The 21,304-nt window shown below is 47.7% G+C and overlaps 2 protein-coding genes and 1 pseudogene across 4 annotated transcripts in view; 2 read left to right on the forward strand and 1 right to left on the reverse strand.

The window, feature by feature from the left end:
* The window catches only part of LOC132808062 (zinc finger protein 585B-like), a 45,997-nt gene extending 42,059 nt beyond the window's left edge, over positions 1 to 3,938 (forward strand). Inside the window, exon 4 of the mRNA XM_060821972.1 lies at positions 1,263 to 3,938. Coding sequence (XP_060677955.1) covers positions 1,263 to 2,366 — 1,104 coding nt within the window. The 3' untranslated portion in view covers positions 2,367 to 3,938. The remainder of the gene's footprint in view (positions 1 to 1,262) is intronic.
* LOC132808028 (zinc finger protein 239-like) overlaps positions 1 to 19,295 on the reverse strand; it is a 33,253-nt pseudogene extending 13,958 nt beyond the window's left edge.
* A 1,394-nt stretch (positions 19,296 to 20,689) lies between these two features.
* Positions 20,690 to 21,304, forward strand: part of LOC132808045 (sulfhydryl oxidase 2-like) — a 32,500-nt gene continuing 31,885 nt past the window's right edge. For all 3 annotated transcript variants that reach the window (XM_060821960.1, XM_060821959.1, XM_060821958.1), the window contains exon 1: positions 20,690 to 20,983. In XM_060821960.1, coding sequence (XP_060677943.1) covers positions 20,709 to 20,983 — 275 coding nt within the window. In that variant the 5' untranslated portion in view covers positions 20,690 to 20,708. The remainder of the gene's footprint in view (positions 20,984 to 21,304) is intronic.

Here is a 21,304-nt window from a genome sequence, read left to right on the forward strand (position 1 = left end):
ATACTAAGGAAACCAGAATTGCACACAATATTCCAAATGTGGCCTAACCAATGTCCTGTACAGCCGCAACATAACTTCCCAAATCCTATACTCAGAGGATTGGGAAAGTTTTCAAAACCTACAAAAGACAACTGGGAAAGAATCGAGGACAAACCAAACCTTTGAGGGTCAGCTTGGAGGCTCAAGGTCTCAGGACAGGGGGTGGGGATGACCCCAGCTATGGACCACATGCCAGAAAATGGGACTAGATTGATTTAGGATATCTGGTCAGTACAGGCGTGTTGGACAGAAGTGTCTGTTTCTGTGCTGTACATCTCTATGACTCTGGCTTTCCACTAACTTTTGCCACGTCAGTAGGTTCACTTTCTCTCTAATGTCGGCGTTAATGCCTTGACGTCTAATTTTGCTCCCACCTTCCTGGGGACATTAACCATCTTGTGTCTGGTTGTTCCTCAAGAAGCTGCATTGCAGGTTCACCCTGAATTGACACACTTTTTTTTGCTTCCCAAAATCAGACCTGCTCACTCTCAGCAGGATCCCAGTGTTGGGAAAGATATTAGCTTTCAGGTGGAGATATTCAAAATTCAGAGAGATATCAGTCTTGATGTTTTTGCTTTTTCTGTCCCTGTAAGATCCTGAATCAGCACCTTCAGGGGAATTAGTTAGATCAGAGTGAGAACAGAGGGGGAGGGAGAGTGGGATGGTGCTTTCAATTATGTGGAAAAACAAAAGAAAAGAATGTTTTGCAAAAAGTAGAATTCCTTGTTCAGAATTTCTACCCTGCACTGACAGTGATGACTTTTGTAATCTATTCTGACAGGATTTTTGAAGATATGAAGAGGGAAGTTTTAAAATCAAGAGACGAAGGGCTTATAACCGAAACATTGACCCTCCTGCTCCTCGGATGCTGCCTGACTCCCCTGTGATTTTCCAGTGCCACATTTTTCGACTGACTCTCCAGCATCTCCGGTCCTCACCTTGATGTCAATGTCTGACAGTCACTCAATCCACTGGGGCCAGGAAAGATTTTCGTCCGTGATTTCTGAGAGAGGAATCGAAGCTTTTTGGTTCCTGTCTGAGTATGTTTTCAGCGTCAGTGGGACTGGATGAGAGACCCCACTGTTGCAGCGCACTGTGTGAGGAGCCTGAAACAGTTATACGGCCTGGGAAGGGGATTTCACGGCAGGGAGGGGCTCTACACGTGTTTGTGTGCAGCTGAAGCTTTGGCCATGGACAAACCCGAGGAATCCCGCCCTGTGGAGAAACCGTGGAAGTGTGGGGACTGTGGGAAAGGCTTCCGTGTCCTGTCTGCCCTGGAGACTCATCGGCACAGTCACACCGGGGAGAGGCCATTCCCCTGCACCGACTGTGGGAAGGCCTTCAGACATTTCTGCCACCTGCTGGCCCACCAGCGGGTCCACACGGGTGAAAGGCCCTTCAGCTGCCCTGAGTGTGGGAAGGCCTTCAGCGATTCCTCCACCCTGCGGACCCACTGGCGTGTCCACACTGGGGAGAGGCCCTTCAGCTGCCCCGAGTGCGGGAAGGCCTTTACCCAGTCCTCCACCCTGATGAGGCACCAGCGTGTCCACACCGGGGAGAGGCCGTTCACCTGCTCTCAGTGCGGGAAGGGCTTCACCTGGTCCTCCAACTTGCGGAGCCACCAGCGGATCCACACCGGGGAGAGGCCCTTCAGCTGCCCCGAGTGCAGGAAGGCCTTCAGCAATTCCTCCGCCCTGCTGATCCACCAGCATGTCCACATCCGGGAGAGGCCATTCACCTGCTCTCAGTGCGGGAAGGGCTTCATCTGCTCCTCCACCCTGCTGACCCACCAGCGGGTCCACACCGGGGAGAGGCCGTACATCTGCTCTCAGTGCGGGAAGGGCTTCATCTGCTCCTCCGCCCTGCTGACCCACCAGCGGATCCACACGGGGGAGAGGCCCTTCAGCTGCCCCGAGTGCGGGAAGGCCTTCAGCGATTCTACCATCCTGCTGAAGCACCAGCGGGTCCACACCGAGGAGAGGCCATACATCTGCTCTCAGTGCGGGAAGGGCTTCAGGTATTCCTCCACCCTGCGGAAACACCAGAGGGTCCACACCGGGGAGAGGCCGTACATCTGCTCTCAGTGCGGGAAGGGCTTCATCTGCTCCTCCGCCCTGCTGACCCACCAGCGGATCCACACGGGGGAGAGGCCCTTCAGCTGCCCCGAGTGCGGGAAGGCCTTCAGCACATCTTCCTCCCTGCTGAGGCACCAGCAGATCCACACCAGGGAGAGGCCGTTCATTTGCTCTCAGTGTGGGAAGGGCTTCACCCGCTCCTCCCACCTGCGGAGACACCAGCGAGTTCATGTGCTATCACAGGGGGATTGAAGGAGTGACGGCCGAGTCCCATTATCGATTGGAATATCAACCCGGTTCCGGGGACTCCCAGGTTCGAATCCCACCACGACAGATGGCAGAATTGGTATTCGGTCAGAAATGTGGAATTCGGAATCTAACGATGAGACCATTTCAGGGAGGGGGTGGTAGGGGGAGAAAGCCCCCATCTGATTCCCTCTCTCCCTTGTTAGGGAAGGGAACTGCCATTGTGGGAAAGGATACACTCAACTCATTCCAGCTGCATCCTTTACCCGGTCTTGCCTACACGTGACTCCAGACCCACAGCAGTCTGTTTGACTCTACACTGCCCCTTCCTGGCAAAGGAGTGGGAAGAAACTTACTTGGAGACAGGGTATGGGTTGAAATTGCTGAGTGAGGCAATACTTCCTCTGGGTTACGGCTGTACCAAGGATCCAATTTCAAAGGGACAGCTTGGTGCTGACCAATATTGATATGGGTGATGTAATTTCTGCAGTTTCACACACTCTCTCTCTCTCTCACACGCTCTCTCTCTTGCACACACACTCTCTCTTGCACACACACTCTCTCTTGCACACACACTCTCTCTTGCACACACACTCTCTCTTGCACACACACTCTCTCTTGCACACACACTCTCTCTTGCACACACACTCTCTCTTGCACACACACTCTCTCTTGCACACACACTCTCTCTTGCACACACTCTCTCTCTCTCTTTCTTTCTCTCTCACACACACACACACACACACACTCTCTCACACACATTCTCTCTTGGTATGGGTAAGGTAATTTCTGCAGTTTAACTAAGGGTTAATGAGTAAGAGCTAACTGTGAGACTGAATGCAAGCAGGCCTGCTTGGGAACATGAAGGAACTGTTATGTCAAAAACATGGCGGATTGTAACCTTGGATAAAACTGACATAAGTTATTAATTAAAACTAGGCTGCTATGAAGCTAGGTAACCTTGGGCAAGATACAATAGAAGCCCTTTAGAATATTAGAAACATACAGATAACCAAGGAATGCTTTAGCCAGCAGAATTGTTAAAAACAATATAATGTTTAAGAACATACAGATAATCAAAGAATTGGCAGAGAGAACCGTGAAATGTTTTAACCAATGGAATTGTTACTATCCTTTTCAGATGTAAAAATAATGTATAAATATTACTGCTGTGAACCTTTCGGCGCGGTCCTTCCCTTTTTCTTTTGGAAGGCGCCCAAACTTGCAAGTTTGAATAAACATTCGTTGCTTCATCTGTGTGTCTCGCAGCATTTCGATTTGCCACGGGATAGCGGTAGCTGGTGGGGATAAGGGCTGGTGCTGACAGCTTGGAGTTCGCCTCCTAGGACGGGACCTTGTGGACAGTCTCCCTTAGACTGGGTGTGGGAGCGGTTCGTCCGCCACACGGAAGTCAAGGGTTAAAGGACAGTCCGCGGTCAGCAGAGTGTGGAGGCAGAACCCGGTTGATCTGAACCATAGCCCTAGTGTAGAGTAGTTAGCCGAGTGTCAGGGACTATTCTCCGGAGATTTAGAATATCTAGACAGAAGTCACCTATAACAATAGTAAAGACAGTGAGGTGGGGGGCGTGGGGGGAACAGGGGAGGTGTGGTGTGTGCACTTTCACCTTGAGCTGTTCAAAAAGCAACTACTTTTTCTCTGCCTCTTTGCTGGGGGGATCTGAAGCTGTAACAAAGTTGGGTTGCAATAAAGATTACCTGAACTTACCACCGGGCTCAGACTCTCATTGAAAGCTTTGAGCTCCAAGAGGTTTTTGTTTTAAAGCTGCTCATTTCTTTCAGTCTCCTGCACTAAGTTTAGAACATAGAACAATCCAATGCAGAACAGGCCCTTCGGCCCTCGATGTTGCGCCAACCTGCGAACTATTCTCAACTCGTTCCCCTACACTATCCCAAAATCATCCATGCACTGATCTAAGGATTGTTTAAATCTCCCTAATGTGGCTGAGTTGACTACCTTAGCAGGTAGGGCATTCCACGCCCTTACCACTCTCTGTGTAAAGTCCTTGCCTCTGACATCTGTCTTAAATCCATCACCCCTCAATTTGTAGTTATGCCCCCTCGTACAAGCTAACGTCATCATCCGAGGAAAAAGTCTTTCTCTGTCTACCCTATCAAATCCTCTGATCATCTTTTATGTCTCTATCAAATCCCCCCTTAACCGCCTTCTTTCCAATGAGAAAAGACCCAAGTCTCTCAGCTCGAAATGTCGACTCTCCTGCCCCTTGGATGCTGCCTGACCTGCTGCGCTTTTCCAGCAACACATTTTCAGCTCATCAATATATAAAGCCTCATGGAACAGCGTCATAAGACACAGAACTTATATCAAAAGATCAGTGTCATGCAACTGACAGAATATATTGAACAAACTTAGATAGTCTTCATCTCTTAGAATGGGTGCAGGCTTTGGTTCATTAATATGTAACAATGTTCTTGAGATGACTTAAGGTTTTATAAAAAAAAGGCATCTCCGCTCAGACAATGCATTAAAGGTGTGAGATTTGAGTCTGTCAGTATTCCAATCTTGAATTAGACTGGTTCTGTTTCCAAAGTCGGAATTTGTAAAATATTACATGGATTGACTGCCTGCAGATTGTGTGCTTTTTGAACAAAATTGAATGTATCTGCAAATATAATTCTGCCAATACAATTTCACCCCAAAGAGTAGTGTGTGTATGTGCATGGGAGAGTATGTGCATGTGAGTGTGTGTGTGTGTGCATGCGAGTGTGTGTGTGTGTGCATGCCTGGGAAAGTGTGTGAGAGAGATGGAGTATGAGGCTGCGAGTGTGAGAGAGTGTTGAGGAGTGTGTGTCTGTCTGAGAGGTGTGAGGGAGAGGCTTAATAAACGCAGAGGGTTGTGCAGATAATGGGCCATGAGTCACTTATAGAACAGACAGACATCGGGGAGGTGGGGGGTGGTGGTGTTCAGGTACTGAGTTCTGTGGAAGTTACATCATTGGTAGACAAGGTGATTAAGAAGGCATTTCGCAACATTGCCTTCATTGTTCACACCACTGAGGAGAGGGGTTGGGACATCATGTTGAGGTTGTACAGGATGTTGGCGAGGCCACTTTCAGAGTACTGAGTACAGTTCTGGTGGCCCTGTAATAGGAAGAATACTATTAGAGAGGGTTCAGTAAAGATTTACCAGGATGTATAAGGACTGGAGGGTTTGAGTTATAAGGAGAGGCTGGGACTTTATTCACTGGAGTGCAGGAGGTTGGGGCGGGTGGGTGACCTCATTGAGATTGATAAAATCATGAGGAGTGGAGGTAAGGTGAATAGAAAATGGCTCTTGTTTAGAGTAGGGGAACTCAAAACTCGGGGAGCATTTTTTTTTAATGTGAGGAGAGAGATTTAAAAGGAACCGGAGGGGCAACATTTTGAAAGAGGGTGATTTGCATGTGGAATGGGGGGGGGAAAGAGAGGAAACAGTGGGGCCTGTCCTGTCATAGTGACATTTTACACTCACTTTCCATCTGCTTTTACTGGCGCTTGTGCTGTTTACCCCTCACTGTTTTTTTTAATTCTTGTGCTGTTTACCCCTCACTGTTTTTTTTAATCCTTGTGCTGTTTACCCCTCACTGTGTTTTTTAATCCTTGTGCTGTTTACTCTTTGCTGTTACTTGTGCAACTGCTGAGGGTAGTGTGTAAATACTAGTGAAGGATACTATGCACCAGCATTTATATGTTCCTCAGTCATTCAAGGGGCAGGACCTGTTGAGAATGGTTAGTAAAGTATGTGGTGAACTAAGCCTTGTTAACATGGAGATAGTTTGGTATTTGGAAAAATATACTTTTTTATTATTTCAAGTCATAAAGATGTACAGCACATGAACACACCCATTTGCTCCAACCTGCCCATGCCAACCAGATATCCTAAATTAATCTAGTCCCATTTGTCAGCACTTGGTTCATATCCCTCTAAACCCTTCCTATTCATATACTCATCCAGATGCCTTTTAAATGCTGTAATTATACCGGCCTCCACTACTTCCTCTGGCAGCTCATTCCATACATGCACCATCCTCTGCATGGAAAAGTTGCCCCATGGGTACCTTTAATATCTTTCTGTTCTCACCCTAAACCTATGCCCTATAGTTATGAACCTCACCCCCACTCTGGGGAAAAGACATTTAAAAAAAGGTTGTGCAGCCAGACAAGAAGCAAAAGCTACAAAATATTGAGCCACATGGGGAAAAGGAACTGTGGTTCTACCCTTTATTTCTCCTCTTGGCATTTGAACACTTAACATCTGTCAATAACATCAGCATCACCACAGAGCACATTGTGACTGCTCCTCGGTGTGAACAACAGTGCACCTGCTCGCTCATGTCACCAATACATTGTCCATGCTCCTCGCTGTCAGCAGAAAAGGAGATATCACTTATCTCTGTTCCTAAAGGTCTTCCCTTTATTCTTAAAGCTGTGTCCTCTGGTCCTCGTCTCTCCTACCGATGGAAACATCTTCCCAATGTCATTGCACTGTGGGGATGAAGTCCTACCCTGTCCGGTCATTTCTGCTGGTGGGTGACACTAGGCCTCCAGGTTAGAGGGAGTAGCTTTCAGACAGAGATGAGGAACTGCTTTTCCCAGAGGGTCGTGAATCTATGGAATAGTCTAGATTAGAGTGGTGCTGGAAAAGCACAGCAGGTCAGGCAGCATCCAGAGCACAGGAAGATCGATGTTTCGGGAAAGCCCTTCATCAAAATCTATGGAATACTCTGGCCAAGGAAGCAATAGAGGCAGCTTCATTAAGTATATTCAAGACACAGTTGGGTGGGATTTGGCCTGGTTGGGGAATTAAGGGGTTCCTTGTGACAGTGCAGGGAGGAGGAGATGAGACGATGGATAGATCAGCCATGATCTTAATGAATGATGGAGCAGGCTCACTTGTAGCAACTGGAGTGAATCCAGAGAGGGAGCAGACTTTGCGACCTCAGGTATGTGTCTTGGTGACCCGGGTGAGGAGAGACAGAAGGACAGGCTGGGACTGTTTTCAGTAGCTTGCCAGAGTCTGAGGAGTGACCTTATACACTTTTATATCATCATGAGGGGCATGGATAGGGTAAATAGACGTGGTATTTTCCTTTGGATGGGGCAGTCCAGAACTAGAGGGTAATAAGTTTAGAATCGAGCGTGTGGTGCTGCAGCAAGTCAGGCAACATCCGAGGAGCAGGAAAATTGACGTTTCAGGGAAACTCCCTTCAGGGAAGTGTGTGTGTGAGAGTTTGTGTATAAGACTGTGCACTGTGAGTGTGTATTTACATGTGTGCCGGCTTGATAAAGTGTGATTGTGATGGAGGATGAGTCTGCGAGAGGGTGAGAGTTTTGAGGGGGTGGTGTATGTGTATGTCTGAGAGAGAGCGCGTGTGTGTATGAGAGAGGTATGGATATAAGTGAGGGGTTGCATTTTGCTAAAACAAAGGAGGGCAAGACTTGAACAGGTAATGGTAGGGCCCTGGGACATGTTGTAGAACAGAGACCTGGAGGTGTTCAGGTTCATTGTTCTTGGAAGTTACATCACTGGTAGACAGGGGTGAAGAAGGTGTTCAGCACACTTGCCTTCATTGTTCACATGCTGAGTACAGGAGTTGGGACATCATGTTGGAGATGCACACAGAAAGTACATTACTCAGAGGGTGATAGGTGCCTGGAACGCATTGCCAGCAGAGGTAGGGACGGTAGATTCATTCAAGGTGTATCCGAGCAGTAGGACAGTCAAAGTTTCGGGCACAAGCCCTTCATCAGGAATGATGCGTGGATGTTCAGAGGGGCATCAGCGTCCTTCCGTGCCAATTGTCAGACAGGAGCAGCAGGCAATGAGCAAGGCAAGTGGTGTGTTAGCAAGAGGAATTGAGTTCAGAAATGGGAATGTCATCCTGCAGTTAGGGGGTCATTTGAATAAATACAAGGCTGAGTTAATCTGATTTTTCAACGAGAATAAAGTGGATGTTTATGGAGGAAGCAAGAAAATGGTTTTAAGACCAGTTTAGAACAGTTCCAGAGTCAGACAACACAGAAACAGACCCTTCAGTCCAACTAAACCGTGCTGACTGTGTTCACAAACTAAACTAGTCCCACCTGTGTGTATTTGGCCCATATCTCTCTGAACCTTTCCTATTCATGTCCTTATCCAAATGTCTTTTAAACCTTGTTACTGTACCTACATCCACCACCGTGTCTGGACATTGATTCCACACACAAACTACTCTCAAAAAAAAAAGGCGCTACTCCAGTCTTTTGAAAATCTTTCTCCACTCACCTTCCTCATTTGCTCCCTAATCTTGAAACCCCCATCCTAGGTGAACCTGCGGTTCACCTCATCTACCCTCCTCAGGATTTTATGAACCTCTTTTAAGGTCACCTCTCAACCTCATGTGTTCCAGTGAAAAAAAGTCCCAGCCTATCCACCTAGCTGTAGGTATATTCCTATCCAGTTATGAATTGTTCAATGCTGGTGCCGACTCGAAAGACCGAATGGCCTAGTCTTGCTCCCAACTCTCTCACTCTGTGTCCAGGACAGCAAGAGACCCTAAGTCAGAGGAACAGAAATTCAGTCCATCAGGTCTAATCACCCCATTCAATCGTGGCTGCTAGGTTTCTCAACCCCATTCTCCCCGTGACCCTCGATCCCCTTGATACTCAAGAACCGATCTGTCTCAGTTTTAAATATCCCCAGTGACCTGGCCTCCACAGCCTTCTATGGAAATAGATTCCACAGATTCACCGCTCTCTGGCTGAAGAAGTTTCTCCTTTCTAAAAGGACTTCCCTTTACTCTAAGGCTGTGCCTCTGGTCTGAGTCTGTCCTACCAATGGAAACATCTTCGCAATGTCCACTCTGTCTGGGCTGTTCAGGATTATGGAGGTTTCATTTAGACCCACCCCCTCCCGAGTGTGGGCCTATGAATCAGCATGAACCAGACCCTTCAGGATGAGGTACAGCAGGGATTAGGGTCAGTAAACTGAGAATGGAGGGAGTGTGTGGGATGGAGATTTTCAGCTTCTCGAAAATGAGAGAGAAAAGTGAGTTCGCTATAAATTAGAATTGATCGGATGGGCCAAAGTGTGGTAGATGGAATTAAATTTTGAGAAATGAGAGTTGTTGCATTTTGGTCAAGCAATTCAGGCAGGACTGACACAGTTAAGGGGAGTGTTGCAGAACAAAGAGACCTTGGAGTGCAGGGTCCATAGTTCCTTGAAAGTAGAGTCTCAGGTAGACAGGATAGTGAATGAGGCATTTGGTAGGATGGCCTTTATTGGTCAGAGAATTGAGTAGATGAGTTGGGAGGTCATGTTGTGGCTGTCCAGGATGTTGGTTCAGCCAATTTTGGAATACTGCGTTCAGTTCTCATCTCCCTGCTGTCGGAAAGATGTTATGAAACTTTGAAAGGGGTCAGAAAAGATTTGGGCTATAGGGAGAGGCTGAATAGGCCAGGGACATTTTCCATGGAGCATCAGAGGCTGAGGGGTAAACTTATAGACCTTTGTAATAGGCATGGATAGGGGGGGGGGGGAACCTAAGGTCTTTTCCCCCAGAGTAGGGGAGTCCAAGAAAACTAGAAGGCATATGTTTGAGGTGAGAGCAGAATGATTTAACAGGGGTCTGAGGGGCAACCTTTTCACACAGAGGGTGGTGCATGTATGGCACGACCTGCCAGAGGAAGTGGTGGAGACTGGCACAATTACAACATTTAAAAGGCATGTGGATGTCAGTCTGTTCTCAGCTCTGCTGGATTTCTGTTGAAGCTTTGACCCCCCCCTCCCCCAGAAATAGGGCTCTCCCAAGGATTTGTATGGTGTCCTATTTGAGGAATTCTTTCTGTCTTACATCGAACTGTTCGTATGCAGCTCTGATTTACAATAATATTTACGTCAACAGGACTAAAGCATCTGCTATCAAATTGGCATCGAGCTATACAGCACGGACATTGACTTTTTCTCTCTCTCATGCACAGACGCACATAACAAGTCCATGGGGGTAAATTTGTATTTGCAGAATGATACTTCTATTTTGCTCAAAAAATACACAACCTGTAAGCAGTCAATCCATGTAATATTTTGTAAATTCCACTTTGGAAGTAGAACCAGTCTGACTCAAGACTGGGACACACAGACAGACTCTGACCTCACACCTTTAATGCGTTGTCTGAACTGAGATGTCACATTTTGCGATAAAACCTCGAGTTATCTTGATAAGGTGCCTTGCAGGAAGGTCTGGGATTTACATGTGAATGATAGCTGCAACCCAGTCTAAAAGATGAAAGACTTGACAATCCAGGTTTGTTCAATATATCATTTCGGTGGCAGGACACTACAATGTTTTTCTATAAGTTGTGTCTTATGATCTTATTCTCCACAACCACCTGAAGGATCAGCGCTCTGAAAGCGAGTGCTTCCAAATAAACCTGTTGAACGCTCACCTGGTGGTGTGATTTTTCACTTTGTCCAGGTTAGGATGGATTGACCGTGCCCAGAGATGTGCAGTTTAGGTGCATTAATCAGGGGGTAAATGTAGAGCAATAGGGGTAGGGGAATAGGTGTGGGTCTGTTACCCTTCAGAGGGTCGGTGTGGATTTGTGGGGCTGAGTGGCCTGCTTTCACACTCTGGGGATTCTCTGAAGGGAAGGGATTGGTACAAACTCGTTGGTTTCTTTTTTGGCTTCCCAAAATCAGACCTCCTCACCTCTCAGCAGTATCCCAATATTGTGAAAGATATTAACTTCCAGGTGGAGTTATCCAAAATTCAGAGAGATGTCAGTCTTGATGTTTTTGCTTTTCTGCCCCTGGAAGATCCTGAATCAGCACCTTCAGGGGAATGAGTTAGATCAGAGTGAGAACAGAGGGGAAGAGAGAGTGGGATGGTGCTTTCAATTTTGTGGAATAACAAAAGAAAAGAACTTTCCGCAGAATTCCTTGTTCAGAATTTCTACCCTGCACTGACAGTGATGACTTTTGTAATCTCTTTTTACATTTCAGGATCTGAAGATGGAAGTTTCAAAATCAACAGATGAAGGCCTTATACCCAAAACGTTGACTCTCCTGCTCCTCGGCTGCTGCCTGACCTGCTGTGCTTTTCCAGCGCCGCACCTTCTGACTCTGACTCTCCAGCGTCTGCAGTCCTTACTTTGACGTCCATGTCTGACAGTCATTCAATCCATTGGGACAGCAACAGTTTTCAACTATGATTCTGTGAGAAGGAGCAAAGCCTTTTGGTTTCTGTTTGGGTACGTTTTCAGCATCAGTGGGACTGGATGAGAGACCCTACCGTTGCAGTGCACTGAGTGAGGAGCGTGTAACAGCTATACGGTTTGGAAAGAGGAATTCACGGTGGAGAGAAGCTCCACATGCGTTTGTGTGGGGCTGAAGCTTCGGCCATGGAGAAACCCGAGGAATCCCGCCCTGTGGAGAAACCATGGAAGTGTGGCGACTGTGGGAAAGGCTTGTTTCCCGTCTGCCCTGGGGACCCATTGGCGCAGTCACACTGGGGAGAGGCCGTTCCCCTGCCCTGACTGTGGGAAGGGCTTCAGCGATTCCTCCAGACCCACCAGTGTATCCACATGGGGGAGAGGCCCTTAAGGCGGGAAGGCCTTTACCCAGGCCGCCTCCTTGCTGACCTCCCAGCGGGATCACATGGCATTGCAGGGGGATTGAAAGAAAGACGGCCGAGTGCCTTTACCAACTGACAATCAACCCAGTTCCAGTGGCTCCCGAGTTCGATTCCCACCGCGACAGATGGTGGAATTGGAATTTGGTCAGAAATCTGGAGTTCAGAATCTAACGGTGAAACCATTGTCGGTGGGGTGGGGGCGGAAGAAAACCCCCATTTGATTCACTCAGTTCTTTTTTAGGGAAGACTTGAGCGGGTATTAGAGCAGTCGTCCCAGCTGCATCCTTTACCCGGTCTAGCCTACACATGACTCCAGACACACAGTAGTCTGGTTGACTCTACGCTGCTCATCCAACTTACTGGGATACAGGTTGAAATTGCTGAGTGAGGCAATACTTCCTCCAGGTTAAGGCTATATCAAGGATCCAATTACAAAGGGACAACTCAGTGGTGACCAATAATGAAGAAAGTGAGGGGTTGCACTTTGACCTTGAGCTGTTTTTTAAAAAATTGCTCCTTTTTCTACGCCTTTCTGCTGGGAGATTCTGAAGCTGTAACAAAGTTGGGTCACAATAAAGATTACCTGAACTTCACACTGAGCTCAGACTCTCAATGAGAGCTTTAAACTGCAACAGGTTTTTGGTTTAAAACTGCTGATTTCTTACAGGAGAAAGTGAGAACTGCAGATGCTGGAGATCAGGGTCAAGATTAGAGTAGTGCTGGCAAAGCACTGCAGGTCAGGCAGCGTCCGAGGAGCAGGAAAATCGACATTTCGGGTTTGCTCCAGACTGCAACCTCCTTACTCTGTCAACCATCTGTGAGTAAGGTACTCTCTTCACAACTCCTTTTCCATTTCTTTCATTCTGGGCTTCAATTTATGACTTGCAGCAACTGAAAGGAAAGAGAATGAATCCATGGAATGGACACTATCAGGGAAAAGTTTGTTTATAAACAGTGTATTTCCTGTATTGAGTGAATGTAAAGAGGAAGTGGTAGATGCATGTTCAGATGCAATGTTTAAAAGACATGTGGATAAGTACATGAATAGGGAAGGTGTGGAGGTATATGGGCCAAACACTGGCAAGTGGCACTAGTTTAGTTGGAGAACATAGTCAGCATGGAATAGTTGGACTGAAGGGTCCGTTTCTGTGCTGTCTGACCGTAACCCTTCGATTGGGACAACATCTGTCATGGTCTTAAAACCATTTTCTTGCCTTGCACTTTAAATGTGGTTACTGTACCTGCATCCAACACATAAACCACAAAAAAAAACCCTCATGCACACAACATAAAAATCCACACTTTATTGTTCAAAAATCAGATGAACTCAGCCTTGAATAAATTCAATGACTCCCTAACTGCAGGAAGACATCCCCAGTTCTAATCTCAGTTCAGCCTGCGAATATACCACTTGCCTTGCTGCACCTGTCTGACAACTGGCATTGACTGATGTAGAAGGATGCTGCTAATCAAAGCACTGATCACAGGCTGGTCTGGTTTCAGGACCTGGTTTCTCTATCCTCTGTTGATCTCCCTGTTCCCACAGACTAAGATGTCGGTCTGTTCTCAGCTCTGCTGGATTTCTACTAAAGCTTTGACCCCGCCTTTTATAACTTCTGGAACGATAAAATATTCAATCAAGACCCAAGCCACAATCTCCCAGCCTGTCAACTATCCTAATACAAGGTGTAGTCATAGCAGGGAATCAAAACAAGAAAAATGAAACAAAATCATAAATAAATAGGTGCACGTTCTTAATGTTTGTTCATGAGGAAGTAAACCAGAAATAGGGGACTCCCAGGAATCTTAGCGAAGGTTTACAGGTTTGTGAAGGTTTGGAGCTCAGGTGGAGGTTTAGGGTGTAGGTTTGCTCGCTGAGCTGTAGGTTTGATATCCAGTCGTTTCATTACCTGGCTAGGTAACATCATCAGTGGTGACCTCCAAATGAAGCGAAGCTGTTGTCTCCTGCTTTCTATTTATATGTTTGTCCTGGATGAGGTTCCTGGGGTTTGTGGTGATGTCATTTCCTGTTCATTTTCTGAGGGGTTGATAGATGGTATCGAGATCTGTGTGTGTGTTTATGGCGTTGTGGTTGGAGTGCCAGGCCTCTCGGAATTCTCTGGCATGTCTTTGCTTAGCCTGTCCCAGGATAGATGTTGTCCCAATCGAAGTGGTGGTTTTTTTCATCCACATGAAGGGTTACGAGGCATAGAGGGTCGTGTCTTTTTGTGGCTAGCTGGTGTTCATGTATCCTGGTGACTAACTTTCTTCCTGTTTGTCCTACGTAGTGTTTGTGGCAGTCCTTGCAAACCCCCGGAGTATGGGTCTGGGTGGTATACGCGTCGGCGGGTCGGTGTGAACATGTTGGGCCGAAGGGCCTGTTTCCACACTGCAAGTAATCTAATCTAATCTAAAAAGATTTACAAGGATGTTGCCAAGACTGGAGGATTTAAGCTATAGGGAGAGACAGAACAGGCTGGGGCTGTTTTCCCTGGAGCGTTTTCCCTGGCTGAGGGGTGACCTTAGAGGTTTATAAAATCATGAGGGGCATGGATAGGATAGATAGACAAAGTCTTTTCCATGGGATGGGAGAGTCCAGAACTAGAGGTCATAGGTTTAGGGTGAGAGGGGAAAGATATGAAAGAGACCTAAGGGGAAACCTTTTCATTTAGAGGGTGGTACGTGTATGGAATGAGCTGCCAGAGGAAGTGGTGGAGGCTGGTACAATTGCAACATTTAAAAGGCAACTGGGGGGATATGGGCCCCGTGCTGGCAGGTGGGACTAGATTGGGTTGGGATATCTGGTCGGCATATACGAGTTGTCCAGGTTCAGGTGGATTGACAGTACTAAAATACCCATAGTGCCCAGGGATGTGCAGGTTAGGTGCATTAGTCAGGGCGAAATGTTGAGCAATAGGGGTAAGGGGAATTGCGCGGTGGGTTACCCTTTGGTGGATCAGTGTGTAGTCTTTGGGTCGAGTGGCCTGCTTCCACACTGTGGGGAGTCTCTGAAGGGGAAGGGATTTTTGTAAACTGTGCAGGGCAATGCAGGCGTAGTGCGGGGGCCTACTGTTGGCCTTGCCCTGCCCCTTGCTCCTCCCCCTGTTGTTGAGCTGTCTGAAAAACAGCTACTCTTTCTCTGCCCTTTTGCTGGGGGCATCTGAAGCTGTAACAATGTTGGGCCACAATAAAGGTAACCAGAACGTACTGCTGGGCTCAGGCTCTCATTGAAAGCTCCAAGCGGTTTTTGTTTTAAAGCTGCTCATTTCTTGCAGCCTCCTGCACTAAGTTTCCAATGTCGTGTATCAGATGGAGCAGTGAATGAGTAGTTGGTTTCACGAGAAATTATAAACTTTTCAGGAGTGCAGGCACTGCATCGTTTCATTGGCAGTTTACTGGCAGCATCGGAAGGTATGGGCTGTGTTCATGAGAAAGGAGGTGGGACAAGGTTTAAAAATCACAACACTGGGTTATAGTCCAACACTTTTATTTGGAAGCACTAGCTTTCGGAGCACTGCTCCTTCATTGGGTAGCTGTGGAGCAGGATCATAAGATGCAGAGTTCAGAGCAAAAGGTCACAGTGTCATGCAACTGATATGATATATTGACAAATGTAGATTGATGTGAAGCATTCAGCACACTTACCTTAATTGTTCACACCATTGAATAAAGGAGTTGGAACATCATGTTGAAGTTGTACAGGATGTTGGTGAAGTCACTTGTAGAGTACTGAGAAGGCTTCTGGTGGCCCTGTAATAGGAAGAATACTATTACAGAGGGTTCAGTAAAGATTTACCAGGATGTTGCCAGGACTGGAGGGTTTGAGTTATAAGGAGAAGCCGAGACTGTCTTCACTGGAGCATAGAAGGTTGAGGGGTGACCTCATTGAGATTGATATAATCATGAGGGCTCTAAGTAACGTGAACATCAAATAGCGAGGAGCCTGCACGGTTATGTCAAGTGAGTGGGGGGGAAATTGTGGCATTTGGACACTTTACATCCATCAGAAACAGCATCTCCATAGAGCACACTGTGCATGTCAGGTGAGGTGCCAGAAGACTGGAGGTTGGCTCATGTGGTGCCACAGTTTAAGAAGGGTGGTAAGGACAAGCCAGGGAACTATAGACCAGTGTACCTGACATCAGTGGTGGGCACATTGTTGGAGGGAATCCTGAGGGACAGGATTCTACCTTCATCTCGGTGGATGGGCTGGGACTTTTTCACTGGAGCATTGGAAGTGGAGATGTGACCTCATCAACGTTTATAAAATCATGAGGGGAGAGATGAGGTGAACGAAGGGTGTCCTTCCCCTAGGGTAGGGGTTTCAAGATTAGGGAGCAAATTTTGACGGTGACAGGAGAAAAAGATTTTAAAAAGGGCACAATTTTTTTTTTTACACAGAGTGGAACCACGTGAGGACTGAATGTCTAGAGGAAGTGGTGAATGCAGGTTCAGTAACGTCATGAATAGGAAAGGTTTGGAGGGATATGGGCCGAAACATTGGCAGGTGGGACTGGTTTAGTTTGAGAACATAGTCAGCATTAACTAGTTGGACTGAAGGGTCTGTTTCTGTGCTGTCTGACTCTGGAACTGTCTTAAAACTGGATACTGGTCTTAAAACCATTTTCTTGCCTTCCCCCACAAGCATCCACATCAAAATCATGTGAACTCAGCCTTGAATATATTCAATGACCCCCTAACTGCTGGAAGACATTACCACTTCTGAACTTAATTCCTCTTGCTAACACACCACTTGCCTTGCTCATTGCCTGCTGCACCTGTCTGACAACTGGCACAGAAGGACACTGATGCCCCTCTGAACATCCATGCATCATTCCTGATGAAGGGCTTGTGCCCCAAAACTTCGACTGACCTACTGCTCGGATGCACTTGAATGAATCTACTGTCCCTTCCTCTGCTGGCAATGCGTTCCATGCCCCTTCCCACTCCCCTTCTGACAAATTGGAGGAACAAAACCTCATCTTGTCTGAACAGTCCACAGCCCGGAGGACTCGACACTGAGTTCTCCAATTTCAAATAATCTCCAATCCCATCCCCCAACTCACTTCCCAGCCCCTTCCACTCTTCCCTGCCAACTAGATTCCATCCTCCCATTCACCAACCAGGTTATGGGGATAAGGCAGGAACAGGATACTGATTGAGGATGATCAGCTATGATCATAATGAGTGGTGGTGCTGGCTCGAAGGGCAGAAGAGCTGACTCCTGCACCTATTGTCTATTGTACCCTCCACTTGGCTTCACCTATCCTCACTTCATCACCCTGCCCCCAGCACACCCTTGTTCCACAGCTCTCCCTATACCCACCCCCAATCCTGAACAAGGGTTACACCACATACCTCTACTTCTCCACCTCCTGATACTGCCTGGCTTGCTGCGTTCTTCCAGTCTCCTGCCTGTCTATTTTGCCAATTGAGACAAAGGCTTGGACTAACTTTTCCAGAGTCTGTCCCCTCGCTGGATTCACTCCCATTCCTTTCAGTTCCTCTAAGTCAACAATTGAACCCCAGAATGAAACTTAAATGGAAAAGGTGGTGAGAAAACAGAATGCTGTACACACGGATGTAGGACAGAGGAAGGAAGCTGCAGTCTGAGTGAAGCTCAACCGTCATTGAGAGAGAGGAGGGGCAGGAACTTCAGACCTCATGACTAATAGGGGAGCTCCGAATGGCAGGAGGACAAGTCTCCTTCCGGTCCTCCAGTGATCCTTATTTGTCCATCATAAGTCGGTTTTGCCCCTTTTCAGCCGACAATGAGGAACACGCCCAATGTTCTGGTGACATTGGCAAACATGTGCCCTGCTTGTTGACACCGAGGAGTGTACACAATATGCTCTGCAACAATGGTGTTATTGACAGATTTGAAGTTTCTAAATGTCTATCGGAGATCCAAAAGGGCAGAGCGATTTTTTTTCCCCCATGTGGCTCGATATTTGATTGAGCAGCCAGACAAGTGCAAAAGCAATGTTTTTAAGTCTTTTCCTCCATGTTGGGGTGACCTTCACAACTAGAGGACATAGGTTTAGGGTGAGGCCACAAATACATAAAAGGTACCTGAAGGGCAATGTTTCCATGAAGAAGGGTGGTGCAGATATGGAATGAGCTGCCAGAGGAAGTGGTGGAGGCCGGTATAATTACAGCCTTTAAAAGGTATCAGAATGGGTATATGAATAGGAATGGTTTAGAGGGATATAGTGCTGGCAAAGGGGACTTGATTCATGTAGGATATCTGGTTGGCGTGGACAGGTTGGACTCAATGGGTCTGTTTCCGTGCTGTACATCTGACTCTCAATAATAAAAAGTCTACTTTTCCAATGAACAAACTATATCCATGTTAACAAGGCTTAGTGCACAACCTGCTTTACTAACCATTCTCAACAGGTCCTGCCCCTTCAATGACTGAGGAACATGTACATGCTGGTGCATAGTATCCTTCACTAGTATTTACACACTACCCTCAGCAATTGCTCAAGTAACAGCAAAGAGTAAACAGCACAAGGATTAAACACACAGTGAGGGGTAAACAGCACAAGGATTAAACACACAGTGAGGGGTAAACAGCACAAGGATTAAACACACAGTGAGGGGTAAACAGCACAAGGATTAAACACACAGTGAGGGGTAAACAGCACAAGGATTAAACACACAGTGAGGGGTAAACAGCACAAGGATTAAACACACAGTGAGGGGTAAACAGCACAAGGATTAAAAAACACAGTGAGGGGCAAACAGCACAAGGATTAAACACACAGTGAGGGGTAAACAGCACAAGGATTAAACACACAGTGAGGGGTAAACAGCACAAGGATTAAAAAACACAGTGAGGGGCAAACAGCACAAGGATTAAACACACAGTGAGGGGTAAACAGCACAAGGATTAAACACACAGTGAGGGGTAAACAGCACAAGCGCCAGTAAAAGCAGATGGAAAGTGAGTGTAAAATGTGACTATGACAGGACAGGCCCCACATTCCTTCCCCTCCGTCCCCCCCACAACCTGCCTCACCTTTCACCTCCCGGGCCCAGTACCTTCCAGGTGGCCCCATAGTTGACACAGGGGCCGCCCCACGACCAGTAGAACTCCACCACCCAGGCGCCCGACCAGTTCCCAAGCAGGTCCTTAACCCCATCCGCCTCCAGAATGTTCACCGGCTCCTGGCTGCTGTACAGCCGGCCGGTGTGGCCGTGACACAGCAGCTGCGCCAGGAAGGCGGCGGCGGCGGCCAGTGCCGGGTGTCTGCCCCGGGCCGCACGGCGCCATTTTCCTAACGGCCGCCCTCCCGCCGCTTCCTCGCTCGAGCGACTTCTCCTCCCAACCGCCTTCGCCCCCGCGTGACGTCTGCACGGGGGGATGGGCGGGGCCGGGGGAGCCTCACCGTCACCAAGCAACAGCCACCTCGCGCTACAACTGCTCATTCACAAAAACAAACTCTCCTGTCTCGCTCTGCAGCTGCAGGGGGGGGACACTGCCACGTTTCGAGGAGCCCTGTCTACATTGGGAAAGCTCACCGCTCCATTTAAACACATATTCCCACATCTAACGGAACGGCCTCATATCTAAAGGGGGAAATCTGCATTTTAAAGGGACATGGACATTTTAACGGGTATTTCCGCAAATACAGAGATGTAAATGGACGAGATTACATTTCAAAGGGATGTGGCACATTCAAAGGGATATCTTAATATGTAAAGTGACGCAGTTATATCTAAATGAATCTACATTTCGAAGAGCCGTTGCCCTGTTTATAAGTAGAGACAATAGGTGTGAATTCTGTCTGTGTCCCAATGTTGAGTCAAACTGACATTTTTCTTAGAAAAGCTCTGCACTTAAATTACATTCTTAAGAAGGTAATTTATAGATTAGAGTGTAGGTTAGGGAGAATTGGCCGTGCTAAGTTACCCATAGTGACCAGGGATGTACAGGTTAGGGTGGATTGGCCATGGGAAATACAGAGTAGGGGTTGGGTATGGGATCCTGTTCAGAGGGCCAGAGTGAGATAGATGGGCTGAATGGCCTGCTTCCACATTGTCGGAATTCGAGACCCTCCCCACAAAGAGGCATTTTATCTGCATCTATCCTGTCAAGCCCCTTTCAGAATTCTACTGCTTTCAAAAGAGGTACACAGCACAGAAACAGACATGATGTCCCAACCCCGAGACTCAGTGGTGTGAACAATGAAGGCGAGGTTGCGAGATGCCGCCTTAACCACACACAGAATTCACACCTATTGTCTCTACTAATAAACAGGGCAACGTCTCTTCGAAATGTACATTCATTTAGATATAACTGCGTCACTTTACATATTAAGATATCCCTTTGAATGTGCCACATCCCTTTGAAATGTAATCTCGTCCATTTACATCCCTGTATTTGCGGAAATACCGTTAAAATGTCCATGTCCCTTTAAAATGCAGATTGCCCCCTTTAGATATGAGGCCGTTCCGTTAGATGTGGGAATATGTGTTTAAATGGAGCGGTGAGCTTTCCCAATGTAGACAGGGCTCCTCGAAACGTGGCAGTGTCCCCCCCCCTGCAGCTGCAGAGCGAGACAGGAGAGTTTGTTTTTGTGAATGAGCAGTTGTAGCGCGAGGTGGCTGTTGCTTGGTGACGGTGAGGCTCCCCCGGCCCCGCCCATCCCCCCGTGCAGACGTCACGCGGGGGCGAAGGCGGTTGGGAGGAGAAGTCGCTCGAGCGAGGAAATGGCGGGAGGGCGGCCGTTAGGAAAATGGCGCCGTGCGGCCCGGGGCAGACACCCGGCACTGGCCGCCGCCTTCCTGGCGCAGCTGCTGTGTCACGGCCACACCGGCCGGCTGTACAGCAGCCAGGAGCCGGTGAACATTCTGGAGGCGGATGGGGTTAAGGACCTGCTTGGGAACTGGTCGGGCGCCTGGGTGGTGGAGTTCTACTGGTCGTGGGGCGGCCCCTGTGTCAACTATGGGGCCACCTGGAAGGTACTGGGCCCGGGAGGTGAAAGGTGAGGCAGGTTGTGGGGGGGGACGGAGGGGAAGGAATGTGGGGCCTGTCCTGTCATAGTCACATTTTACACTCACTTTCCATCTGCTTTTACTGGCGCTTGTGCTGTTTACCCCTCACTGTGTGTTTAATCCTTGTGCTGTTTGCCCCTCACTGTGTGTTTAATCCTTGTGCTGTTTGCCCCTCACTGTGTGTTTAATCCTTGTGCTGTTTACCCCTCACTGTGTGTTTAATCCTTGTGCTGTTTACCCCTCACTGTGTGTTTAATCCTTGTGCTGTTTACCCCTCACTGTGTGTTTAATCCTTGTGCTGTTTGCCCCTC

Source organism: Hemiscyllium ocellatum, assembly GCF_020745735.1.
Source record: "Hemiscyllium ocellatum isolate sHemOce1 chromosome 27 unlocalized genomic scaffold, sHemOce1.pat.X.cur. SUPER_27_unloc_3, whole genome shotgun sequence".
Classification (NCBI taxonomy): Eukaryota; Metazoa; Chordata; class Chondrichthyes; order Orectolobiformes; family Hemiscylliidae; genus Hemiscyllium; species Hemiscyllium ocellatum.